The sequence below is a fragment of the Ostrea edulis genome, chromosome 7 (assembly GCF_947568905.1).
Source record: "Ostrea edulis chromosome 7, xbOstEdul1.1, whole genome shotgun sequence".
NCBI classification, from domain to species: Eukaryota; Metazoa; Mollusca; class Bivalvia; order Ostreida; family Ostreidae; genus Ostrea; species Ostrea edulis.
The window spans coordinates 53,427,133-53,452,651 of NC_079170.1; the positions used below are offsets into that span (position 1 = coordinate 53,427,133).

At 34.7% G+C, this 25,519-nt stretch overlaps 2 protein-coding genes across 7 annotated transcripts in view; one reads left to right on the forward strand and one right to left on the reverse strand.

Moving 5' to 3' along the window:
- The window catches only part of LOC125653307 (neuroglian-like), a 28,277-nt gene extending 9,856 nt beyond the window's left edge, over positions 1-18,421 (reverse strand). The window contains exons 1-18 of one of the 6 annotated variants that reach the window (XM_048882714.2): positions 18,324-18,421; positions 15,983-16,057; positions 15,612-15,732; positions 14,980-15,159; positions 14,180-14,370; positions 12,577-12,705; positions 10,447-10,549; positions 10,095-10,279; positions 8,914-9,045; positions 8,158-8,316; positions 6,419-6,600; positions 5,514-5,604; positions 5,145-5,432; positions 4,678-5,051; positions 3,372-3,609; positions 1,694-1,833; positions 1,266-1,497; positions 973-1,119 (exon numbers count right to left, since the gene is read on the reverse strand). In XM_048882714.2, the coding sequence (XP_048738671.2) occupies positions 973-1,119; positions 1,266-1,497; positions 1,694-1,833; positions 3,372-3,609; positions 4,678-5,051; positions 5,145-5,432; positions 5,514-5,604; positions 6,419-6,600; positions 8,158-8,316; positions 8,914-9,045; positions 10,095-10,279; positions 10,447-10,549; positions 12,577-12,705; positions 14,180-14,370; positions 14,980-15,159; positions 15,612-15,732; positions 15,983-16,043 (2,953 nt within the window). In that variant the 5' untranslated portion in view covers positions 16,044-16,057; positions 18,324-18,421. Of the gene's footprint in view, positions 1-972; positions 1,120-1,265; positions 1,498-1,693; positions 1,834-3,371; positions 3,610-4,677; positions 5,052-5,144; positions 5,433-5,513; positions 5,605-6,418; positions 6,601-8,157; positions 8,317-8,913; positions 9,046-10,094; positions 10,280-10,446; positions 10,550-12,576; positions 12,706-14,179; positions 14,371-14,979; positions 15,160-15,611; positions 15,733-15,982; positions 16,058-18,083; positions 18,168-18,323 lie in introns of those variants that run through there. The other 5 variants (XM_048882716.2, XM_048882713.2, XM_056144726.1 and 2 more) reach the window with 5 other exon arrangements.
- A 4,365-nt stretch (positions 18,422-22,786) lies between these two features.
- On the forward strand, positions 22,787-24,460 carry LOC125656412 (neuronal acetylcholine receptor subunit alpha-7-like). The gene has a single exon (XM_048887018.2). The coding sequence runs from the start codon at positions 22,787-22,789 to the stop codon at positions 23,960-23,962; it is 1,176 nt and encodes a 391-aa protein (XP_048742975.2). The 3' UTR covers positions 23,963-24,460.
- The last annotated feature ends 1,059 nt before the right edge of the window (positions 24,461-25,519 follow it).

The window sequence follows — 25,519 nt, forward strand, 5'->3', positions numbered from 1 at the left end:
AGAGAAGAAGATTTTCAAAAAATTTCTACATTTTCACTATATGACCAATAGAGCCCCACCCTAACACAAGAACCCCTGCCCCAGGGGCCATGAATTTCACAATTTTGGTATAGGACTCAACGCTCATTATAATTATGCCCACAGTTTGGCTTTTTGATGTCCAGGAGTAAAGAAGAAGATTTTTTAAAATTACACTCATTTTGATGGTTTTTGCCCCACCCCTCAGGCCCAAGGGGGCAGGGACCACGAATTTCACAATTTTTGTTCCCCTCCACCCACAGATGCTATATGCCAAAATTGGTTGAAATTGGTTTAGGGGTTTCAGAGAAGAAGCTGAAAATGTTCAAATGTTAACGCACGACGATGGACAAAAACAGATAGCAATAGGTCACCTGAATGATTTCAGGTGACCTAAAAATGCAAAAAATATAAACAATAAAATGTCTTTCTTTGTTGTTTCATCGGGAGATGAAGGTAGCAATCATTGCAGAAAAAAATTACATATTTTGGATTCCTAATAAAGGCTATATGCAACATCTGAAGCTTGAAATACATTTCTATGCACAGATGCAAGTATATTTTACAGCTTCATCAATGAGAAAGTGACAATTTCTGGAATTTTAAAAAATAAATGTCATAACTGAATAACCTTGACCTGTAAAATTTTGAGTAACCGTTTTTAAAAGTTTGATCGATATCTACAAAGATATGAGCTCCGACGGACTGATAACCAAACTGGCAACTGTCATTGTTAGGAAATTTTCTGTAAACAATGAACTTTACATATGTATCCTCTAAAACTAACTAGTTTGTTAATCCTTATACTGTTACATCACATGATTAAACACCTGTATATTTCATACAAGATAACAATTAGTGATAACAATTAGTTTAGCAATGAAATACAATCATGCACAGTGTAGACATAAATTTCAGGGTCCATAACTCTGTTTGGCCTCCTCTGCCTCTCACCTGTCTGGTATCCTATATCGTAACCCGACAGCAGTTGGTACCAGTTAACACCAAACACCTGATCCACTACCTCTGGGGCCTCCCACGTTAATCGGATAAAGTTACTTCCTGACTGCGAAACACGAAGATTTCTCACAGGTCCAGTGACTGAAAAAGATGAAATGCTTCATCCCTTACAAACAGGACTGATCTATCAGACAACTTCAGAATATCTCAAATGAAAGGGGAAAAAAAATCATTCTTTATATTCCTTTTCTTATATATTAACCTAAATGGCTAATTGAAAAACAAACCTCCTAACTCTGTCCTGAACGAAATGATAGCACTGGGGGGTCCTGCATAATATGTATTCATCACCCTCATCTGGGCCTCGTAATCATTGTATCCCAGCAGCCCATCCAGTGTGTATTTATAGGACTGAATAGCTCGTTTCTTTCGTCGTTCATATCGAAGGATCATGTCACTGACCAGAACTTCGGCCTCTTGGAATGTCTGCTCCTTCTGTCCCCTGACCCAGTATTGAATCTGTTTAATAATGATAAAAAGAAAACAAAAACAGGTGATTAGCACAAAGGTAATATTTACATGTACATATTATAATGCTTAATTGCTAGAACTTTTGCAGATAAAAAGTTGCTGATGAAGACTGACACCATATGATCAAAGATTGAAATTCCAGGGGGAGTTTTCAGATGCAAGGGTAAAATAACTAATGCTTTACCTTGAAGCCCCGTAAGATGCCGTTGACTGGGGTTCCTGCCTGTGGGGTGTTCAGACTGTTGTCCCATTCCCAATAAAACGTGACAGAAGATGATGTAACCACTGAATCCACAGTTAAATCTGACACAGTGATGGTGGGGACTGAAAAACACCAATGTATACCATATAGCAGGATAAACTACTTCGTGTTTATATATATAATACCAATGTATACCATATACCAGGATAAACTACCTCACGTTTATATATATAATACCAACGTATACCATATACCAGGATAAACTACCTCGTATACCATGTATCAGGATAAACTACCTCGCGTTTATATATAATACCAACGTATACCATATACCAGGATAAACTACCTCGTATACCATATACCAGGATAAACTACCTCACGTTTATATATATAATACCAACGTATACCATATACCAGGATAAACTACCTCGTATACCATGTATCAGGATAAACTACCTCGCGTTTATATATAATACCAACGTATACCATATACCAGGATAAACTACCTCATATACCAGGATAAACTACCTCGCGTTTATATATCGTCCCTGTATACCATATACCAGGATAAACTACCTCGTATACCAGGATAAACTACCTCGCGTTTATATATAATACCAACGTATACCATATACCAGGATAAACTACCTCATATACCAGGATAAACTACCTCGCGTTTATATATCGTCCCTGTATACCATATACCAGGATAAACTACCTCGTATACCAGGATAAACTACCTCGCGTTTATATATAATACCAACGTATACCATATACCAGGATAAACTACCTCGTATACCATGATAAACTACCTCGCGTTTATATATCGTCCCTGTATACCATATACCAGGATAAACTACCTCATATACCAGGATAAACTACCTCGCGTTTATATATCGTCCCTGTATACCATATACCAGGATAAACTACCTCGTATACCAGGATAAACTACCTCGCGTTTATATATAATACCAACGTATACCATATACCAGGATAAACTACCTCGTATACCATGATAAACTACCTCGCGTTTATATATCGTCCCTGTATACCATATACCAGGATAAACTACCTCGTATACCATGATAAACTACCTCGCATTTATATATCGTCCCTGTATACCATATACCAGGATAAACTACCTCGTATACCAGGATAAACTACCTCGCGTTTATATATAACACCAACGTATACCATATACCAGGATAAACTACCTCGCATTTATATATCGTCCCTTGTTATTTTCATCCAGACACATTCAAAAAATCTAAAATTTATAGTGGCATACTGAGTGAACATAGTGAAAAAAGAATAATGAAAATATTGTTCCCTGTTATTGCACAGTTTGGTCAATAGATGTATCAAACACAGCATTTTTATGGAAAGTTTTAGCTATGCAAACGGGGAAAGGCAAAAGACCGACATAACAAACCCTTTGCCCCAGCCATATAATTAGAGCTTACACATCACAATACGAGCATTTTCAAAAGTTAAAAACACAAAACGGACTTAGCAAGTCATAATGGTAAAGTCTATTGGGAACCGATTTGTAAGCATGTGTTGAATGAAAATGTACCAATATCTCCTTGATAGCCTTTTCAATATATACATTACAAAATTCAGCATTGATAACACAGGGGTACAAGTGAATTATACTGACTTTCCTCAGCAGAATATCCAGTTTTTTCCACCACCGACGAACTCGAGTCTCCGATCTCATTGTTAGCCTTCACAGTGATGAGATATGGCACAAAGATGTCATTGGTCTGTTTCTCATAGCGGAATGTCTTCCAGTCTGAGATTGTGACTGGGATCACCTGATCTAACCCCTGACCCTCTCTCTGAATGGTCAGTATATACTTAAATTGTTGACCATTGTGCTCAATGGGAGGCATAAGCTAAGCAAAATGAAAGAAAATATAAATTAAACCCATATACTATTAGCATTTTCCAGCATTTACTAAAGGTATACATACATGTACAAAGTCTGATGAGCTTTATACTTATAAAATAACAAGAATTACAGTAAAACTCTGACATAGCGAATTTCTGCGGACACTCTATAAAAAATCGCTATAAGCGTAATTCGCTATACGTTTATAGCGAATTCATAATTCAAACATAACGAATTCGTTATAAAACTGATTTGTTCTCCAGTTATATAAGAAAGCAGCAATCAATATTTGCTTTTGTATAATCTCTAAGAGAAAAAAAGCCTGTATATTTTCGAAAAATATTTTATACAAGAAATTTACACACTGATTTATACATGATAATTTATCTTGATGAATTATTAAGTCACGCAAGAACATGTCAAAAGAAAAATGTCAACAAGATTATGTGTAATACATGCAAACAGTCTATTGCAGTTATCATTTACTTGTTGCTTTACACAAATAAAGGAGTGTACGATGAAATAGATGCAATTAAACTTCAAATTTAATTAACGAGAATAGTAAACAATATCGTCACTTATGTGTAGTTATTGTTTTGCGTTAACAACCTCTTTTGAAAAAATACAAACAGAAATTTTGTAATAAGTGTGGATCCTTTATGGCAATGGTAAGGAATTGTTAAAAATCACAAGGAGTTTAAAATGAAGGGAAAAAAACAAATAAAAAAATAAATTCGTTATAAAACGTGATTTATCCGTTCATTTTTAATTCAAGGGGAATAGAATTTACTTCGTTATTTCCGTAAATTCGATATATCCATGTTCGTTATATACACAGATTTTTGTATAGAATATATAAAGAACTTGCCGGGGAAATCGATTTCACTTCGCTATAGCCGTAATTTCGCTATATCCGTGTTCGCTATATTCGAGTTTTACTGTACTGGTAAACTCATTTACTTCCATGATTACCTTAAATGACTTTGTGTTTAATGGTGTAAGACTTTTATTAGTCTTCACTTTCAATTTAATGATAAGATTAAAGCCTATGAATATGAAACTAAACACATACTGTCCATTCAATGATTAGGTAGTTTCTTTTATCTCCAATAGTACGAACTTCTTCTGGGTTTTTGAACGGCCTATCTGCATTAGTCTTACACACTGTCTCTGTGTGATAGCTAGGCTCACTGACCCCAATTTTATTGGTAGCCAGCACCCGGAAGTTGTATTCCACCCATGGAGATAGAGGGACAACCCCACTGTTCTTAGTGGCCAAGACATTGCTGGCTCCAATAAACCATTCATCTGGACTAAAGGAAGTGTTGTACTGGATCATGAAGTACTGTATAGGAGCATTATTGGAGGCTCCTTTGGTCCAAGTGATTTCAGCCTCTTTCTCACCACATCTGAGTAAGGTCACACTAATAGGAGGGTCAGGCTTATCTGTACAAAGTCAATAAATACATTGTGAAAATCTCAATTCTAAGAACAATTTTCTACAAATAAAATTCAAACATCAAACAAGCTAATACCTACCTTTCACAGTCAAAATGGCTCCCGCTGTAGCATTGTCTAAGCCATTGGACACAACACAAGTGTAAGTTCCTGAATCTCGAGCAATGGTACCACTTATGGTCAGGGAACTGTCCTGGAAATTCTGGGTCATTCTCTGGTCATTTGTCGTGATTGGCTTGTTATCCTTCAGCCAAGAAATTCGTAAATTTTTAATCTCAGCAAAGTCTGTAGTTCCTGAGCAGGTGAACTTGGCATCACTCCCCGCAGTAGCTTCTAACCCACCCGGTGTCTGTACAAGTCTCGTTTTGGCTATAAATTGTGTAAAAATAAAATAAACATATCTAAACGTACATCACCAGATTCTATTTCAGTACACTCGGTGCTCCCTACCTCTGACAATGAGGATTCCCCACGCCTCATCAAAGTTGTACTTGTTGTATGCATGGCATGTGTAGTTACCGGCATCAGACAACACCACACTCTGCAAGACATCATCATACAGACTCAGCTAGTATGTTTTTTATTGTTTTGAATTCTTGGACATATCAACAGATTCAAACCCTCAAAGAATATGATGAAGTCAAACACAGAGAGACTTTGAAAAACTGGACACAGAAAGCCGAGAACATTTTTTTGCAAGAACTGAAATTGTACTTCATATTTTGCATCAGTATTATAGAAATACATATTCCGTATCTGGATGACTAGTCTTAAAGCAATACTAATTTTAACTGTCATTTTGGTGTTGAAAATTTTCATTGCAAAATTGTAATTTACTATTTCAAAGACAAAAAAAAATCAGATTTATGATTATTAATATTTGTGTTAGAAAACCTATCCAGAGGTTCTGAATTTGTAATTATGATATAAGAAGCATGATGTTTAGATGCCATTTTTTGAGATAAAATGTCTAATCTAATACCGTCATTTTTCTAGAAAACATTAAGCGCAGATTTCATATTAACACCATAGATTTATCTTTCCGAAGCTGCAGTCTATGTTTTCTGAAAGAAAATTTTCACAAAATGAGAAAAGTAACTGAATATGATTAAAATTAGAAAATGCATCACTTTAGATGCAATGTATTCTAAACGACAGTAAATATCAGAGACTTCATCGGACATACTCTCCTTAATGAAATAAAAGAAGATTTAGTCTCCCTTTAAAGCTTTCAAATTCTGAATTTCATAGGACCCGAGAAAGGTGCTTACCATACATAATCCTATACATTGCCAATCTCATGAGAACTGTAGGATAATGATATATATATACAATTAACTTGTATGGCTGTATACCTCTATGTGAAGATTTCCATTGGGCTGGATCTGGTACCTTCCCCCAGTGATTTGCTCTCCTTCTTTTCTCCATGTGATAATGGGGTCGGGCTTACCACTAGTGATACAGGTCAGTTCAATGTCACGACCCTCAGCAACCTTGAGCTCAAGGGCAGGAGGGACAATAATGGCAGGTTCCTCCTCTGTAGATTAATACAAACAACCTTATAAATACCCTTTTCCCATGCCACATCTTATTATTGTGAATGCAAATTAAGTTTTAATAGTAATAATTATATTGTCAAATTTAATATGGGAATTTCTCTATACTGTACCAACATGGAAATAGCTGATACCTTAGCACAACATGTAGATTATCTCAATTTTGTAAAGTAAGAAAAAGAAAACTTCATACATCTGTTATTCATGCCACTATACAGATGTTAATCAGTGAGTCAAAGTTAGGAATACTCCATTTCAGTGTTACTTGATTGTATATGTATCTGTCACATGACCCAATATTTATACATTCTGAAGTTTCAGTCATAATTCACTTCTGTGCAAGTACAAGATATTAAATTTACTTGAAAAATGCTAGGAAATGTCACAAAAAATCATAGTATCATTAAAAATAACATCATAAAATTTGGAGCCAAGCAAAAAAATCGTACCTTTCCCCAGCAAGTTTCATAAAAGAAAAAGTGAGTAAACTCGTATACCCCACGCTCCAACATTGCTTGACAATGCCTCACATAATAAATGGTAATGCTATGCATTACTGCAAGAACAGGACAGACGGGCTCGAAATTCTAAGTTTAAAAGGGGCATAACTCCCAGAAAAATTATTGAATCAGAATTTCCTGGCAATATGCACATTTGCACAGTGTGTCCTTATTAACTACAAAGTTTCACGAAATTCTATTGTGCAGTCTCAGAGGAGTTGCACTGACAAGAACAGGACTGACGGACTCAAAATTCTGAGTTCAAAAGGGGTATAACTCCCAGAAAAAGTATTGAATCAGAATTTCCTGGGAATATGCACATCTACACACTAGTACACAGTGTGTCCTTATTGTCTACAAAGTTTTACAAATTCTGTTGAGTGGTCTCAGAGTTACACTGACAAACAAACTGGTCAAAAACATTATACTCTCCGCAACTTTGTTGCGTGGGGTATAATTATAATTATTAAACAATCCTCATCTTGCACTGGGCCAAGTTGTTATTTACACATAATTGATTTTAATTTTCTAACTGCCCATATATGTACATTAAGGATGATTTCAAGGTCACAATATAAGTATCAAATTTACATGTACATTGCACATATTATGAATAATAAACAAAAGCCTGGAGACTTATACAATAATATATCCAATTAAAATATAAAGTAACCATTTGACCAACAAATTTACACATCTATAGCTTAAAACGTGATAACTGCAGTAAACAACAAAATACTGTGACATTTTCCCCACAATACAGCTATAGACTTGTATGTTGTGATGAACTCTTTCTTAATGTGACATCAAAAAAGCGTAATGTGCACCGAGGTACTCTTCTGTACGGCACTGTGATTTTTCTCAGTTAACCTCATCAACATTTCTCTAATCATAAATAAAAACTCTTCCTACCTGAAATTCAACTACATTGCAGATTTTCCATTAAATTTTTCCGAAAATCAAATTTTACAATGCCTTTCTCCACACACACATACTGTACAAGTATATATATTTGAAATATGAATAAACAAAACCTACCTAAAATATTGAGATAGACATCTGAAAACACATAACCATGAATGTTGGAGGCATTGCACTGGATGACCATGTGGTCGTTTTTGTTTAAGTTGACAAAAGTAATGTTGTTAGCATCAGGTTTCAGGAACCGGTCACTCTGAATGATTGAAACCTTCGATTCTGCAAACACAATAAATTTGGTATTTCAGATTCTGCAAAAATAACAAAATGTAACACAAACAAAAACTACACACACACACACAGTGGTCTGCATGTTCTAAAGGAAATTCTAATATGGACTGTATTTATTATTTCTTTATCATAAATGATACTGAATACAGTTTTAATTTCTGTTGCTTTTGCAGAAAGCATAATACACAAGCTTAACACAGTATGGATATGTAAACTTAAAATAGATGAAACAGATTTTCCTTGGACAACTTGAAATTAAGCTGGAATTAGAATACAGCTTATCATTGTGGCAAACATCACTAAAAGGACTCCACTTTGTGGCATCATTTGCCAAATACAAGGTCTGAAAAATAGGTCAACAAAGTCCAAACTCAAACTTGCTCTGTACCCCACTGTTATGTATAGATTTTCATTTCAATAGCTGCAGGGATAGCCAAAAAAGTCACTCAGACGGACGGATACGCAGACTAATCACTATTGGACTGTAGAGGGACCTTAATAAATACATAGCTGAATAAAGCAATCTAACAAAATTAGTAACCAAACTTCTTCCAGCAAGATATAAGAATCTCTGGAGCTCGTTACCTTCCAGTTTAACTCCATTTATGAGCCATGCTATTTTTGGATCTGGATAACCTTTGGCCTTACACAGGAAAGTAACAGCTGCCCCAACACTGGTCTCCACATCATGTGGTTGAACATCCCAATATGGCTTGGCTAAAATTTCAGAACATTGATCAATTCATGACAGACACTAAACACTTTGTACAAGCTGATAATAGTAGTAGATCACGGTCATCAAAATATGGCAGCTGACCTCCTCAGTAAGAATTTTATAATCATGATTTCAAACAATTGATTATTCATTTGCATCATTTTAGGATAATTTGCATCATTTTAGGATAATTATCAGTCTCCAGTGGAGTATTCTTGATGTTAGTCACTGTAGTTTTCTTAAAAGCAAGCTTATTTATCGATAAAACAACCTCCAAGTTCTGTAGTATAATGACCACAACAAACAACTATGAATTATATAACTGTATACTATATATCAAAATTACTTGTTATGTACATGTATTAAAATCAATGTAAATGCATTTTGAAGAATAAAAATAGCCTTGGTTTTGCATCATGACTACCCCAAGAAGTAAACCAGCTAGCAACGACCCTTTTTTCGTTTGAGTTACCTATAATGAAGGCTACTTTCACTTCTTGAATCCTAATTCAAAATTAGAGTATATGGTCATCATAAATATTTATTACGATCATTATACTACAAAACTTGAAGGTCGTTTTATCGATAATTAAGCTTACTTTGGAGAAAACTAGTGACTTATAAATATTAAGAATACTCCACTGGATATTGATAATTACCGTAAAATGAATAATCAATAGTTTGAAATCGTGATTACAAAATTCTTACTGAATCAGATGAAGTCAGATGCCATTTTTTGAATAAAGTAAATTAGTTAAACAAAGGATTTCACTTAAATTTCAGGAAAAAAAGCAGTCCAACTATTTCAAAGTTTGATTTTTATGCAATACACACGGCATAAATCACAAATAATTGCTAGAACTTAGACACAAACTACTGTTAATTTTGAATTGACAGACTTGATAATTGAAAAATAAATTATTTTGATTGCATTTTTGCATCACCATGTACATTGTACATCTTTCTGAATAACTCAAAAAGTAAAATCATGTAGCATAAGATGAATTTCAAATGGTACTCAATTAATGTGTGAAAAATGCTTGCAGCTTACATTCCACTCTGATAACAAAATTTCTGAAGGCCCGAGGTCCTTGGGTGTTTGTGCCGTAACACTCATATGGCCCAGCGTCATCCACTGTCAGTTCAGGAATCGTCAGTTCCTGTCCACCAAGCGACACTTCATAATGATCGGGAATGGTTTCTTTATTTTTCAACCAAAATACCTCTGGGGTGGGACTAAGTACGAAGAATCATCATATTAAAAATCCAGTACAAATATTGAAATTCTAAATGCTTTATAACTTAGGGATCAAATCCAGAGTTTGGACCATATCTTCTAATGAATGCCTGAATTAGACAATAAAAATGCCTGGATTTGACAAACAAAATACTATTTGACTTACTTTCCACTGAAAATACACTTCAGTTTGAAATTTTCACCCCTCAGACCAAAGTGATCAGAGGGCGATGCCCAAAGATACTCAGCCGGTCTCTTGACTGGTGAACCTAGAATTAGTGAAAAACCATGAATAGAGACTAGACTAGTACATGTATAGAATTAGTGAAAAACCGTGAATAGAGACTAGACTAGTACATGTATAGAATTAGTGGAAAACCATGAATAGAGACTAGACTAGTACATGTAACGGCAAAACAAACAAAAAAACCAAAATTACATATAATTGCCATAGAAAAACTAAATAATTATATAATATAATCCCAAGAAATCTGTAGTTGAATATACCACTAGGTACAATGTCATTGTCTGTGATTTACTATCACTAGGGATGATGTCCTAGTTGTTTGTGATTTACTATCACTAGGAATGATCGATGTATGTAAATATAACTCACTTCCACTAGGAATGATGTATGTAAATATAACTCACTTCCACTAGGAATGATGTATGTAAATATAACTCACTTCCACTAGGGATGATGTATGTAAATATAACCAGGGTTTGACACTAAGGCACGTCCGACCGACTGAGTCTACTAAATGATAGGTCCGGTCGGGTAAAATATCGATTTACTAGTCCGACTGGTCGTGTTGAAAAAATAAACAAGAAACTTTACTTTAAACCATAAGATATTTTATTCTTAACTAAAAAAGAATAACTGTAGGGTTTGCGAGCAATTTTGAACTGCATGATGACACAATCTCTATTTTTAGTTCTGTCGCTGTCGGAAGTGATGTTTTACGACATCTACTCGATATTTTAGATGGATTTATTTTCATTTTCTATATAAAAAATCCAGTTTATTAGAATCAAATATAGGAAAGTGTTTATCAAATTAATAAATTACTTCGTAAACAGCCATTTTTCTATGTTGACATATGTGTGGGAATGTCTCTATATTCAAATACGACTTCTCGTCCTCAAGAAAAGATGTCCCAAGAGAAAAAAGTAAAAGGTTGGGAAGAAACAAAGCAAGGCTTATGAAATAGAGATTTAAAAAAACGGTTGAGGTCATTTTATTTTAAATGGACCGGGTAGAATTTAAAGAAACATAAAATGTGTTTGAAAATGAAAGCATTAAATTGAATGACGGGGATAAAGCTCTTTTTTGTTGTTGAGACAATTAAGTACTTGATGTTTGTCATTTGAATTAATTACATTTAAATATTGAGAAACTATCAGTTTCTGGGAAGTTGGTCGGGGCTAGTGGATTAGGGCTAGCAAAAATCATTTGAAGTAGCCCGACTGGTCTAGTGCTCAAAAAAGTCAATGTCAAACCCTGATAACTTACTTCCACTAGGGATGGTGTGTGTAATGTAAATATAACTTACTTCCACTAGGAATGATGTATGTAAATATAACTCACTTCCACTAGAAATGATGTATGTAAATATAACTTACTTCCACTAGGAATGATGTAAGTAAATATAACTTACTTCCACTAGGGATGATGTATGTAAATATAACTTACTTCCACTAGGAATGATGTATGTAAATATAACTTACTTCTACTAGGAATGATGTAAGTAAATATAACTTACTTCCACTAGGAATGATGTATGTAAATATAACTTACTTCCACTAGGAATGATGTATGTATTAAATATAACTTACTTCCACTAGGGATGATGTATGTAAATATAACTTACTTCTACTAGGAATGATGTAAGTAAATATAACTTACTTCCACTAGGAATGATGTATGTAAATATAACTTACTTCTACTAGGAATGATGTAAGTAAATATAACTTACTTCCACTAGGAATGATGTATGTAAATATAACTTACTTCTACTAGGAATGATGTAAGTAAATATAACTTACTTCCACTAGGGATGATGTAAGTAATGTAAATATAACTTACTTCCACTAGGAATGATGTATGTAAATATAACTTACTTCCACTAGGAATGATGTATGTAAATATAACTTACTTCCACTAGGAATGATGTATGTAAATATAACTTACTTCCACTAGGAATGATGTATGTAAATATAACTTACTATCACTAGGAATGATGTATGTAAATATAACTCACTTCCACTAGGAATGATGTATGTAAATATAACTCACTTCCACTAGGGATGATGTAGTTGGCTTTATCATACGTGTTCCGCCTCATGAAGTAATTAATGGCCATACAGACATATGCTTTACCATCTTTGTAGTCTTGTTCCTGGACATTGGTAATGTACAAACGACCTGTAAAGATTGCATACATCTGTGTTTGCTCCTGAAGTATTTTGAGATGGTGGACTTCCACAACATTAAACAGCAGTAACAAGAATATCAGTAAAACTGATGGATGCTTCCCGAAATGCATCTAACCAATGAACTACTTCATATGACGAATGACTTGCCCAATGATCAATAACTGTTGAAATATTGTTGAAATGAAAGTTTCTTTTTCATATAATTATAAGGTATGTTGAGTGATGTTGACCTTTACAAAATGACCTTAAGTGACCTTTGTCTGAAAGCCATTTCCCGATTACTTGTGTGATATATTACCAATACCTGTTCAAAAACTGTTGAATTGATTGATTGATTGTATCTTGCTTAACGTCTCGCTCGAGAATTTTTCACTCATATGGAGACGTCATCAAGACCAGTGAAGGGCTTTAAATTTAGGCCTTTGCTCGGCACTTACGGCCATTGAGCAGTGAGGGTTCTTTAGCATGCCACAACTACTGTTACACGGGACATCCGTTTTTAAGGTCATCTCCGTAGACCCGTGACATTCACACCTGATGCCGAGCGTTTGGCGATGGAACTGTCGCTACCTATTTTAATGCCTTAGGTTTGTCGCGGCCGGGATTCGAACCCCAGCCTTCCGCATTCGGGATGTACGCTCTAACCTCTCGGCCACTGCGGCGGTAAAAAAAAAAAATAAGGCACCTTTTCTTTACATAAGGTATATGTCCTGAGTAACCTTGACCTTTCTAAACTGACCTTGAGAGACCATGGTCCAAAAGATCAATCACTGTTGAAATGAAACTTTTTTTTCGTATATAAAGTATATGTTCTGAGTGACCTTGACCTTTGCAAAATAACTGTAAATAACCTTTGTCTGAAAGCCATTTGTCTGTAATTACTTATTTCTGTGATATATGATCAATACCTGTTAAAAAATTGTTGAAATAATTAACTTTTTACTTATTTAAGGTATATGTTCTGAGTGACCTTGACCTTTCAAAAATGACCTTGGTCCAAAAGTTCCTGTCTAAAGGAATATTTGTGATCAATTATGATCAATTTCTGATGAAAGGTTTAAGAGATAGGAATCTTTATATCAAAAACTGTTGAAATAAGGAACTTTTATAAGTTCTGAGTGACCTTAACCTTTCCAAAATGATCTTGAAAGACCTTGGTCCAAAAGTCCTTGTCTCAAGGAACATTTGTGATCAATTATATCAATTTCTGGTGAAAGGTTTAGGAGATATGAGCTCAGACAGACAGACTTGACGGCAACTATAGGCTCCCCCAAAAATTTTCAGGGAGCATAAAAATGGAATGTCGGAAGGAAAATTGCTTCAATCACATGAGAATTTTTCTTATCCACTTTACTGGTCAGAGTCGCCATCTCCTAGATTTTAACTATCACTTTTCACACACACAAAAATAATCAATTCGGAAATCAGGGGAGTGCGGGATTCATAGTGCTCTAAGAACAAACCTTCCAAATCCATAGAGATTCTGTTGTTGTAATTAATTGGCTCTATGTTGCCCTCTTGAGTTTTCAACACCCACTCAACATCTGCTGGGGGAAAGCTGGTGGGAGGCACACAATTTAAGGTGACAGACTCCCCCAAATGTGGGCGATGAGTAATGGATTGGGCCACTTCAAATTCATCCAGTTTCCCTTCCCTGTATGTAAATAGTTTTAAAATGTAATCAAATTATCTGAAAATTATATTCTCAAATATGCAAATCTTGATATAATTGCTTTAAAAATACCAATGAGTCAGAATCTATAGGAAAAACCTTTAAGATAATTTTACATATATAAGCTAACCTGCATATTATCAACACAAATATATTTTTTATAACTGATATACTGTATACTCATGATAAAATGGGGTAATGACAATGAAATTCACAATTCTTGTTCTCCTATCCTTTTAGGATGCTAAATTTTGGTGACAAATGGACAAAATGTTTTATTTTAGAAAAATGTTAAAGAGTTAACAACACACAGGCACATATACATAAAAGCCATCTGACTGGTTATCTACTGCCCATCCAAATTTAGTGTTACTGCTAATCATAAAAGACAATGAACATTTTGATTCAACTGATCTTTGCATAGTAGACAGTAGCATGATTGGAAATGACATGGTTGCCTTGAATTAATATCTGCTGGCAGTCTGGATATATAATTATTGCAATCATTTCTTTAAACACCAAGAACAAACAACAGTGACAAAAATATTAAATTCGGAAGGGCAATACAATTTATCCATAAATGATATATACCTGAAGTTGACATTGATTGACACTGATATCCCAAAGTTGTTGTCAGCAATACATTGGAAAATACCCTCATCTTTATCCTCTGGGGCATTAATAACAATGGTACCCTCATCCGACAGCTGGACGAATCTATTGTCGTTACCACTGGGATTCAGGTCGATACCATTCCTCTTCCATCTGTACCTGTTCACAGCAGAGAGACAATCAGCTAAATTTTTCTTACGAATAAGATTATAAAACTGCAATTTTGGCCAATTCTCTGAATAACTTCAAATTTTTAACAAACTATAATATTCCAAGGAACATGTAGTTTCATCTGTCAGGTGTTTTATTGAAAATGTATGATTCCTCCCAAAGTAATGCTTAGAACTCTGTATGTGATACAAAATAATGTGTTCCAAAGTTTGACATTTATCAAATTAACCCAAAACTTATTACATAAATTTCTTGACAAGTTGGCATGTTAATCTTTACCTTTCTTTTTGTTTTAATCATATGACCATCAGTTTCAAATCTTAGCTTCTCTTTCAATACTTGATCAAAGTAATTTCATTTAAATGATGAGCAGAAAGATCACCCATAGGAATGTGACTAAAACAATCAAAGACTGAATACAAATGGTGGCCCAGACTTACGTTGGACGCGGTACCCCGTCTGCTCGGCATGGCAGTTTCACCGATTCACCATATTTATAAAACACATTGAAGTCTGGCTCCATGTAAATGCCAGGGGGCCTGTTTGGTATCACTTTTTGTCCTGAAGGAAAAATGGAATAATGGCTCATGAGTCACAATTCAATAATACCCAGTGATTCTATTAAATGAATTCAAATGTCCAGGATTTTATTGATGATTTTTTATTTTTAGATTTAACTCAAACTTAGTGTTAAACATAATCAAACATGAGCGATTAGTAAAAACACAATCAATAATGGAAATCTTACAATATTAAAATTCTACATTTATAATAGGTTTTGTCACTTTTCTCTCGAATAAGTTTTTCTTACCTAAACATGTTCCACATAAAAAGGTAAACAAAATGGCTAAGTTTTTCTTGAAGATGTTCATGACTAGATCTTCATCTGCAATAAAATATTGACCCCATTCAAAATTCTAATGCAATTTACTGACAACATTATAATGTTGGTTACAGCTAAAAAAAAAATTTCAATAAAAAACAATTGAGAACTATTACAACAAAATTAATAAGTAACAGGCAAAATATCATTTGGGCTTTTAAAAGACATTGTTATCCCTTAACACAAATATCTACATTTTTTATACAGCATTCTTCCATAGGCTGACATATTCTTTTTTCAGGCAACGAAATTAAGGGGAAATACTCGCTAAATGCGAGTTAAAAATTGAAATTGCGAGTGAAAAATCACAAGTGATCGCAACTTTTTGCTAGTGAAAAAAAAAACACGATCTTTTTTCCAGATTTCCTTGATTTATTGGCTGTACTTTGAAGTTTACAATAATTTTGTCTTGTGCATAGAAACGCTTTACAGAATGAATTTCAATATACAAGTATTGAATAAGTAAACGTGGATCAAATAAATAACTAAGGCCAAGGTCTTCTTAGTCAGCGATGTTGAAGATGGCCCACTTCATGCGTCTCAGAGACATCTGATTTAAATAGCAAGCATTTTGATATCGTCCATGTTTACATGAAACAACACATGAAAGTGTTAGTGTCATCGCTTCACGCGGCGTCCTTCTGTAGTCTATAGTCAAAGACTTAGAGTTCGCGGTGGGTTTTTTTCAACTAGAATTTTTTAAAATGAAATTTCCAAAAGTTTTGAACATATAGTTTGAATTGGCGCAAACAGTCTTCAAGATTTCAAACCACATGTAAATAGGTGGTAGATCTCTGGACAGCGAGTTCGCTGCACAAGTGTACCCTATGACCCTCATCATGCACCAATGATAAATGTATGTTGTCTGATAATTCATTAAATTTTAAATGAAAGAATTCTCAATATTATTTTTATTGTTGCACTTTAAAGAAGTTTTTAAAAGATTTTCCCTATATTTTGATATAGATGCATGCTTGTTTTCTTAAATTCCTGTAAAACAGCAATCGATTGAAAAATGCTAGTAAAGAGACAAACCACGTACCACCAGGAGGAGAACCGTAACATCAGAACTAGAGGAAATGGGCTACTCATGGGGACAGGCACAGTATATTGCCAAGGACAGAGGTAGATGGAGACAACTTGTTGAAGCCTTATGTCCCACCGGGGACGAAGAGGATAAGTAAGTAAGTAATGTTCATAAAATTTATACTTGTTCTATAAGATAACATACACTAAACATGAAAAGCATTTACACAGTTTAATTAATTGCTTTGACATTACACCACATATATATTTAAATTCCTTCATGAGTGCATGTGGTGAGCACTGAAAATGTTATAAATTTTTCATACCCCACACTAACTTTCACTCACATTTGGCAAGTATCACGTTCAAACTTTGAAATGCCAATATAATCATGCAGAACATTGCTCATACTGTATTTTTAGCATATATGTACTGTACATGAACAGTAGGCAAATAATTTTAAACTAGAATATTTACACTTATAAATATTAGTAAATTTTTTACCATTTTATTGTCTTCCATATTTGGTTTCTTTGCCATATTAAGGTAGCTCACTACACTAAAGCTTATATATACTCTTTATGACACTAACATCACATTTAAGATGGAGATTTAAATGTTTTGTGAAATTAGCTGTATCGATCGATTTGTTTGTCCATCATCGTAGCTCAGTGATTAAAGCATTGGGCTATTGAACCGCAGATCTCGAGTTCAAATCCGCCAGTCTTTGTTCATGTGTTGAAATGATTTTTTTGAAAATCATGTTTTTATCCAAATTTGCATATTTTTTGCCTTTTTGGCAGTCTTATTAGATATCATCATATATTTTATGATTAAATCAATTCGTACTGATTTAAGTAACTATTTCAGGGTGTAGTGAACCACCTTAACACATAGGCCTAGTAGACTAGGATTCACATGGCCTTGGAATTTTGATACCATTGTTTTACTCGATCAGTCGAACTTAAAACACACTTATACAATAACTTCAATAAGTTCTCACCATATCGAGGTAGGAATTTTGTTTTTTGTTTTTCCGTATGAATTCATTGCAAACAAATACCGGAAGTAAGATTTCAAAATAGAAAAAAACACAGGTAAACAACGCTGGCTTTTTAAAGATTTGTATTCCTGCACCAAAGTCAGCTAATGGTATCTACATGAAACTTAGCATCGACTAAGTTCATTTACATGTTTAATTACTCAATCCAGATATCATTTAGAGTTGAACACCTGAATTTACCTGTGTATACCTCATTACCTGTGCATTCCTTACACCGCCATTTTCCTTTCTGACTCACTTCGGACCACTCGAGTGGTTACGATTGTGACAATCGCAACTTCTCGGGTATTTCCGGCAAGCTCGGGACTGCGCTTGTGGAAAACGAAGGCACTCGATTCACCTTTCAGAACTCCTCGGAGTCGTTCTGAAGCGCCATCTGCCCTAGTAGGTGGGGCATCCCAAATGAACGATATAGATCTAATTAACCCCCTGTAGTAGAAGAGTTTTCACATACATGTAGGTAAAAAAAAAAAACATAACCATAGGCTTTTACCGACTCGATATTACAGTCGCATCACGAAGGTGCCTATAGAACACAAAAATTCTTGAGCAGAGCTGAGTGAAGGGTTTTGGAGAAAAGTATCTTATAGTTGCTAACTAGATAGCTTTATGATATAAATCTGTTTTAACACACAATTTATGAACAGTTAGTATTATATTGTATTTAAACCAAGGACGCATTCCACATTATAGACTTGCAAGGGGGGGGGGGGGGTCCAACTTCAATTTTGTATGTTTGTCATTTGTTCATCAATTTACCGCATGAATTTTGGATGATTGATGGTAACAAAGCAGATAGAACACACCGACTTGTCTTCTGTTAGAAAGAGTGCTCTGAACTGTTGGAGAATCACCCAGAATATATTTAGAAGACTTACTGGCAATTCATTTACCCTTGTCTAACATCGATGAAACAGAGACCACCTTTGAGCGAATTTTACAATCTCAGGGAATATCAACAATGGACATTCTCTTGTGCAATCTGATTAAAATAAGATCTTTGATCCGCTCCGTTGTTGTTATGTCGCTACACAAAGATCTGAAGACACCCCCTGTAGCGACATAACAATAACGGAGCGGATCAAAGATCTTATTTTAATCAGATTGTTCTCTTGTGCAGCTTCTTTTCTAAGTCAGAGGCGCGTGTATAGGAAACACAAATGTTATCAGAACCGTGCAATTTGTGAGTGGTGTTGCTTTTGACAGTCTCTCCTGTAAGCCTACCCAATCCTTGATATTACTTTCATCGAATTTGGGGGTTCGCATATATTATGTAACTTATTGTATTGCCTTATATAAGTACATGGTGTTTGTACTAGGTCGATCTAATCCAGGATTTGAGGGATTTATCTCGTGTATATATGATGATTTTTCATTGACTTAATGATTGAAAGGATGGTTGGTTTAAATGGCTAGTCAGTAAATATATACATGTACAAATATGGTCTTCCCTACCGGGGAGAGGGGATAATGATCATAAATATGTATAATGCAACAAATATATACAATAGTATGCATCACTGAAGGAAAGGAGGTACACTGTTGATTGCCTTATTCAAGTTTAACAGTGTATATCCCTAGCGACAATCCACGGAGACCAACCGCTCAATATGACGGAAGTTATATGGAGCGCCAAATTAACATAAACTCAAATAATTGAAGATGTCTTTAATTATTTGAAGATATCATCAATTCAATTGTTGCTCTCTTTAATTGAATTAATGCGCGCATTAAATCAATTATTGTTCTCATCAAATGAATTAATGCGCGCTTCAATTCAATTATTGCTCTCATCAATTGAATTAATGAGCGCATCAATTGAATTAATGAGAGCAATAATTAATTTAGAGCTCGGTTTAAATAATTTGATGATCTCTTTAATTCAATTGAAGATATCTTTAAATCATTTACAATGCTTTTGTATAAGGAATTAATGCGCGCATCAATTCTTTTAAAGAGAGCAACAATTCAATTAAAGATATCATTAATTCAATTGTGGATATGTTGAATTGAAGATATCTGTAATTATATAGTTGCTCTCTCTAAAAGAATTATTGCTCTCTTCAAATGAATTAAAGATATCATTAATTCAATTGAAAAGAGCAATAATTGAATTAATGCGCGCATTAAATCAATTATTGCTCTCGTCAAATGAATTAATGCGCGCATCAATTCAATTATTGCTCTCATCAATTGATTTAATGCGCGCATTATATCAATTATTGCTCTCTTCAATTGAATTGATGCGCGCTACAATTCAATTGTTGATATCATTAATTCATTTGAAGAGATCATTAATTCAATTGAAGCGCGCATCAATTCAGTTGAGGAATTAATGCTATCATCAATTCAATTAATGCGCGCAATAATTCAGAATTGAAGATATCATTAATTATTTGAAGAGATCTTTAATTCAATTGTTGCGCGCATCAAATGAATTGATGATATCTTCAAATAATTGAAGATATCTTCAATTATTTGAGTTTATGTTAATTTGGCGCTCCATAAAGTTAACCTATATATCATACTGCTAGCCGCCTTATTCAGCACAGTGCATGAGGAGCCTTTCTATCACTGCACATACTGACGGCGACACTACCGTGTTCGGGGTACTGTGTACAGCGTGTTGCACGCCAGTTTGTTCTGCCAACTTGAACTAGATCTATGTAGTAATGGGAGAAATTGTCCCAATCTGCGAGCCTGGTCAGTCTTTCCGAGGCAGGTCCCTCCAATTATCCCGAATAGTTCTCCAAAAGGCGTTGAGAACGAGCAAAAATGCAGTATGTTTTCGTTTTCCACATAATTTCAACCGCAGACTCCTCCGTTGTTTTTCCAATCGGTCGTCTGCCACCTGCTACTGTCATTGAAACACTTTATTCAAAAGACATATATATATACCTTGTATATTACTAAATGTGCAATAAAGTTTCGTAATTATGAGTTTAACCTTGAGTCTGAGTTTAACCTTGAGTCTGAGTAAGAACGCGAAAGGGTTCTATCAAACTCGTGAACTGTGCTTGTGTTTAGTCTGTGGATGTGCAATAAGGTTTCGGATGCAGTAATACAGGTATTTTCTGCATGAGTAACTATGTTATTTTATGATAAGTTCAATTCCAAGTAACCACAAGATGTAAAGTAATGAAAAAATAATTCTATCTGTATAATTTGCGCGCAGGTTTACTTTCTAATATACAATACATGTACAATATGTTTATGATGCAGTGATGTAACTTGCATGCATGATACAGTTGTTTTTACCTTTAACATTACATTGAAAAATACCTGGAGATCTGATTAAATCAACATTTGTCAAAATATATCAATTGCATTTGAACAAATGCATAAGAAATTTTTTGTCAATTATCTACAGTGTATGACCGATACATAAAAAGAACACATAAAAACCTCACCCGCTTTAATACAATCTCCATGCTACTTTATACAGCAACATTGAAGATTTCTGTCAATAAAATTCAAAACTACTGCTGTTTTTACCTGGGATTTTAAAACATATTTTGTCAATCAATGCATGAAATGCAACAATGAAAGGACGTTTTTGAAGAATTAAAATTTTGGGGTTATGTTTTTCCATTGAATGTTCAAGTAAAGATGTTGTGAATAATGCAAAAATAAAGGTAGTTTTTTTTTTTACGGAAAATGCGGTAAATGTTGGTTTTGGCAATATTAGAAAATTTACAAATAATTTCACAATTTCCATATAACAATTTATTTGGTATCCTATGTCATTAAAGACAACACATGGAATATTAACACGTTCTAAGATGTATTTCTGCTAACTCATCGGAATGGTCTAAGTTAACCCACTCGAGATTTGTAAAGGAGATGTACCGGTAGGTAATTATATTTTGTGAATTAAGTTAATTCGGGTTCATTTATCCGGTGTGAACCGGTTTTAGGAGTTCATACAAGCGGCTAAAATACTTCGTGATACATGCATATATGTTGGTTTTCTTTAATATTGTCTACATACAGATGCATTACAAATATTCACACGAGAAAGGCGGATTGAAGATTTGAAAATCCCTCTGTGAAATATACTCTAATCCATACTCTCAAAACAAAATACTTTCCCTTTAGGTGCTTAAGGTGAATTAAGGAGTTTGATAAGTGCAAAATGCAGCATAGTGTATTGTGATGAAGATACATGTACAGTGTCCCGTGAGTGATAGAATATTAACGACTCTTTCTCGATGAACGTACTTCAGCCGCTCTTTCAGATGCAGTAGAATGTCCCCCATTGTTTCATTTGATGACCTTAAACAGCCGAGGGCCCAGGCTGAGAATAATGGAAATTGTGCACAGTTTCCATGTTAAGACCATTCATTAAGGCATGATAGACGCAACGACTGGAGATGCACATAGAATGTTATCAATCGATGGGCACCTCTAGCAATGAAATCGCGACAAATGTACGTATTAAGCAAAAACCACGGCAGACTCGTTATTTGAATCTTCAATTACAAACAAGTTTTTTGATTTAAAAGAGCTACATTACTACCGAAAATATGCTTCGTTTTTCTATTAAAATTATCCGCGAAAGGTTTTGTAGATGGGATGTATATATATATATCACAGGAGAGCTGATCGTTGAGAGATTGTGACTGTAAAATCTAATTTATATAATGACTGAAAACATGCATGCTTTTATTACTCTCGTACTACTTCAAGCAACGTTTCATTGTGTGTGCACAGATTCCATTGAAAAACACCTTTTTGGGCACTACAGTTCCATCATGAAACCTCGAAGAAATCAGAGTGAGCTTGTGGAAGTTAACATCTCGATGACGATCAAAACTGTTCTTAAAGTAGATGAGCGTTTTCAATATATCTCTTTCTATGCCTGGTTTAGCGTCCAATGGAGGGATGAATTTCTGACATGGAACGAAACCGAATATCCGGGAATCAAAGGAATCAATGTTCCCTATCAAAAAGTGTGGATACCGGATATCTCATTGTATTATTCCGAAAATCATATACATGACCTTGGGGTTCATCCTTTTGTATCCATCACTTCTCAAGGTCACGTGACTTGGTTTCCAGGAGCTATGTATACGTTGCAGTGTCATTTGAAGGTGCACAAATTTCCTTTTGATGAGCAGAGATGTAACTTTGTTGTTGGAGCTTGGCAGACGACTGATTGGATGCAAAAAGTGATTCCCAGAAGGCGTACAAAGAATGCAGCTAGTGAAATCGCAGAGAATGGAGAGTGGGACTTCAAACAGTTCACATTCTCTGTAGAATATGATTCAGAGTTTGATTTGACACAGATTGTGTACACTTTGGTGTTCCAGAGAAGGTATCTTTACTTCATATTAAGTACGATCATGCCCGTGATTATCCTAGCCATTCTGAATTCTTTAACGTTTTTGATTCCAGCAGAATCGGGGGAGCGGATTGCATATTGTTTGACCCTGTTTCTCACCTTTACCGTATTTCTGACCCTGTTTGATCAAACTATGCCACGAAATTCCACAGATGTTCCTTTTATAACGGTTTTTATCGCATTCCACTTATTTCTTTGCGTCATTTCAACTATAGTTTCCATCTTCACTATTTCAATCAAAACGAAAGCCGGAAGTAAGGTTGAACCTTTGGAAAACACCAATGATCTCCATCGCTTCAATGGTGTTCCTGAAGACAATAAGCAGAGGAAGTGGAGTGTGGGCACTAGACAGAAGACTAGGAGGGATTGCTGCAAAGCTGACATTCTGACTAGAATTGACTCCATCATGCTTGTGATGAATTTTCTTTTTCTATGTCTATCTATGTCAGTTCTAACCATTTGTTATATATCCTAGAAATACTTAATGAACCTAAGAGGATTACAGGTGAGAAATGTATGTATCGTCGACTGCTTTATTTCGGTGACTGACCAGAATCGGTGAGCTTTTGTTTACGTGTGCGCGTTGTCGTTCCCGGGTGTTGATTACATCATCAATTTCGCCGTAGTGTTTGCAAACATACACAGAGCATGTCTTAAATTTTTTCCGAAAATGAAATACTAGAAGGAGAGTATGCCAAGAATCAACATGAACATCCTATAAATTAGCCCATTTACTTGTTACTTTTTCAAGCAAATCTTCAAATAAATTTAAAGTATACCAGAATTCTAGAAATCTACCCTATGTTATTTTATTAATTGACGTTTAGTTGCACATTCTTCTTGTATATACGTTTTTGGGGCAAACCTATATTAACAATGGTCACCGAAATAGGTGACGTCACCGTTTTAGGATCACAAAGTGACATGTTTTTGGTACGAAAATATATTTAATTAACGTACCAATGGATTTGGAATTTTTGGATGAAAGTAAAGGACTTTAATTACTTTAAAGGTAGGTGTGTTGTTTATTTATCTAATCCAAGTGATTAATGAGGAAATCGCGTTTTATCACTAAGGTCACCGACACTGGTCAGTCGACGATATATGTCATGGTACCGAAGAAAATAAAGTGCGTCTTATGTAAAAGAATTTTTCATCTTGCATCATTATGAAAAAAAAGTTATGAATTCTATCATTTGTTTATATATTTTAGTAAGAATACAGTGCGTAATATTATGGTTAAGTTAGATTTAGTATATAATACATGTTTTTATGTTATCTTTGTGTATTTTATTATAATCGCTTTCATCAACGGATACAAACGGACAGCATTATGTCACAATTATTTATATCCGTTTATGCTATACGATAAGGTGTGACTGCCCATTTAGTTTGAAAGTTTCAATTGGTTTATAGAGAGAACTGAAAATGGGGAAAAAACCCACTGAATCCGTATAAAGAATTTGAAGGAAACCTTTGGTCCAACACTATATATCAGAAAGTTTGCTCCTCAGCTTTTGAGTAAAACTGCCCAGAATGCTATAACGGTGGAAATAATGGTTCAATACTTATTCTATTGTTCAAATATGTTATAAATTGAAACTTGAACCTATCGAATTGAAAATTTGTATGTCGATTCCAAATTTTAAAGAGTTTGGAAAGGACTATATTATGTGACGGAAGGATTCTATAATTAAAAAGATCTAAATTTGCATGATTTACAGTCTTTGTTTTATCCAATACATCGTCAATAACAGGTGAAGATAACGAACAGTGATCAATCTCATAAATACTATAAGCAATACAAAATAGAGAGTTGGGCAAACACGGACCCCTGGATATACCAGAGGTGGGATCAGGTGCCTAGGAGGAGTAAGCATCCCTTGTCGACCGGCCATACCCGCCGTGAGCCCTATATTCTGATCAGGTAAACGGAAATATCCGTAGTCAAAATCAGAGTGCCAAGAACGGTCTAATAATCGGTATGAAACACGTCAGACAGCATTTGACCCAATTATAGGTTATATTGACG

What these genes read in the sequence shown, in the direction of transcription:
- LOC125656412 (XM_048887018.2), top strand. Translation starts at nt 22,787, where the DNA reads ATGACTGAAAACATGCATGCTTTTATTACTCTCGTACTACTTCAAGCA.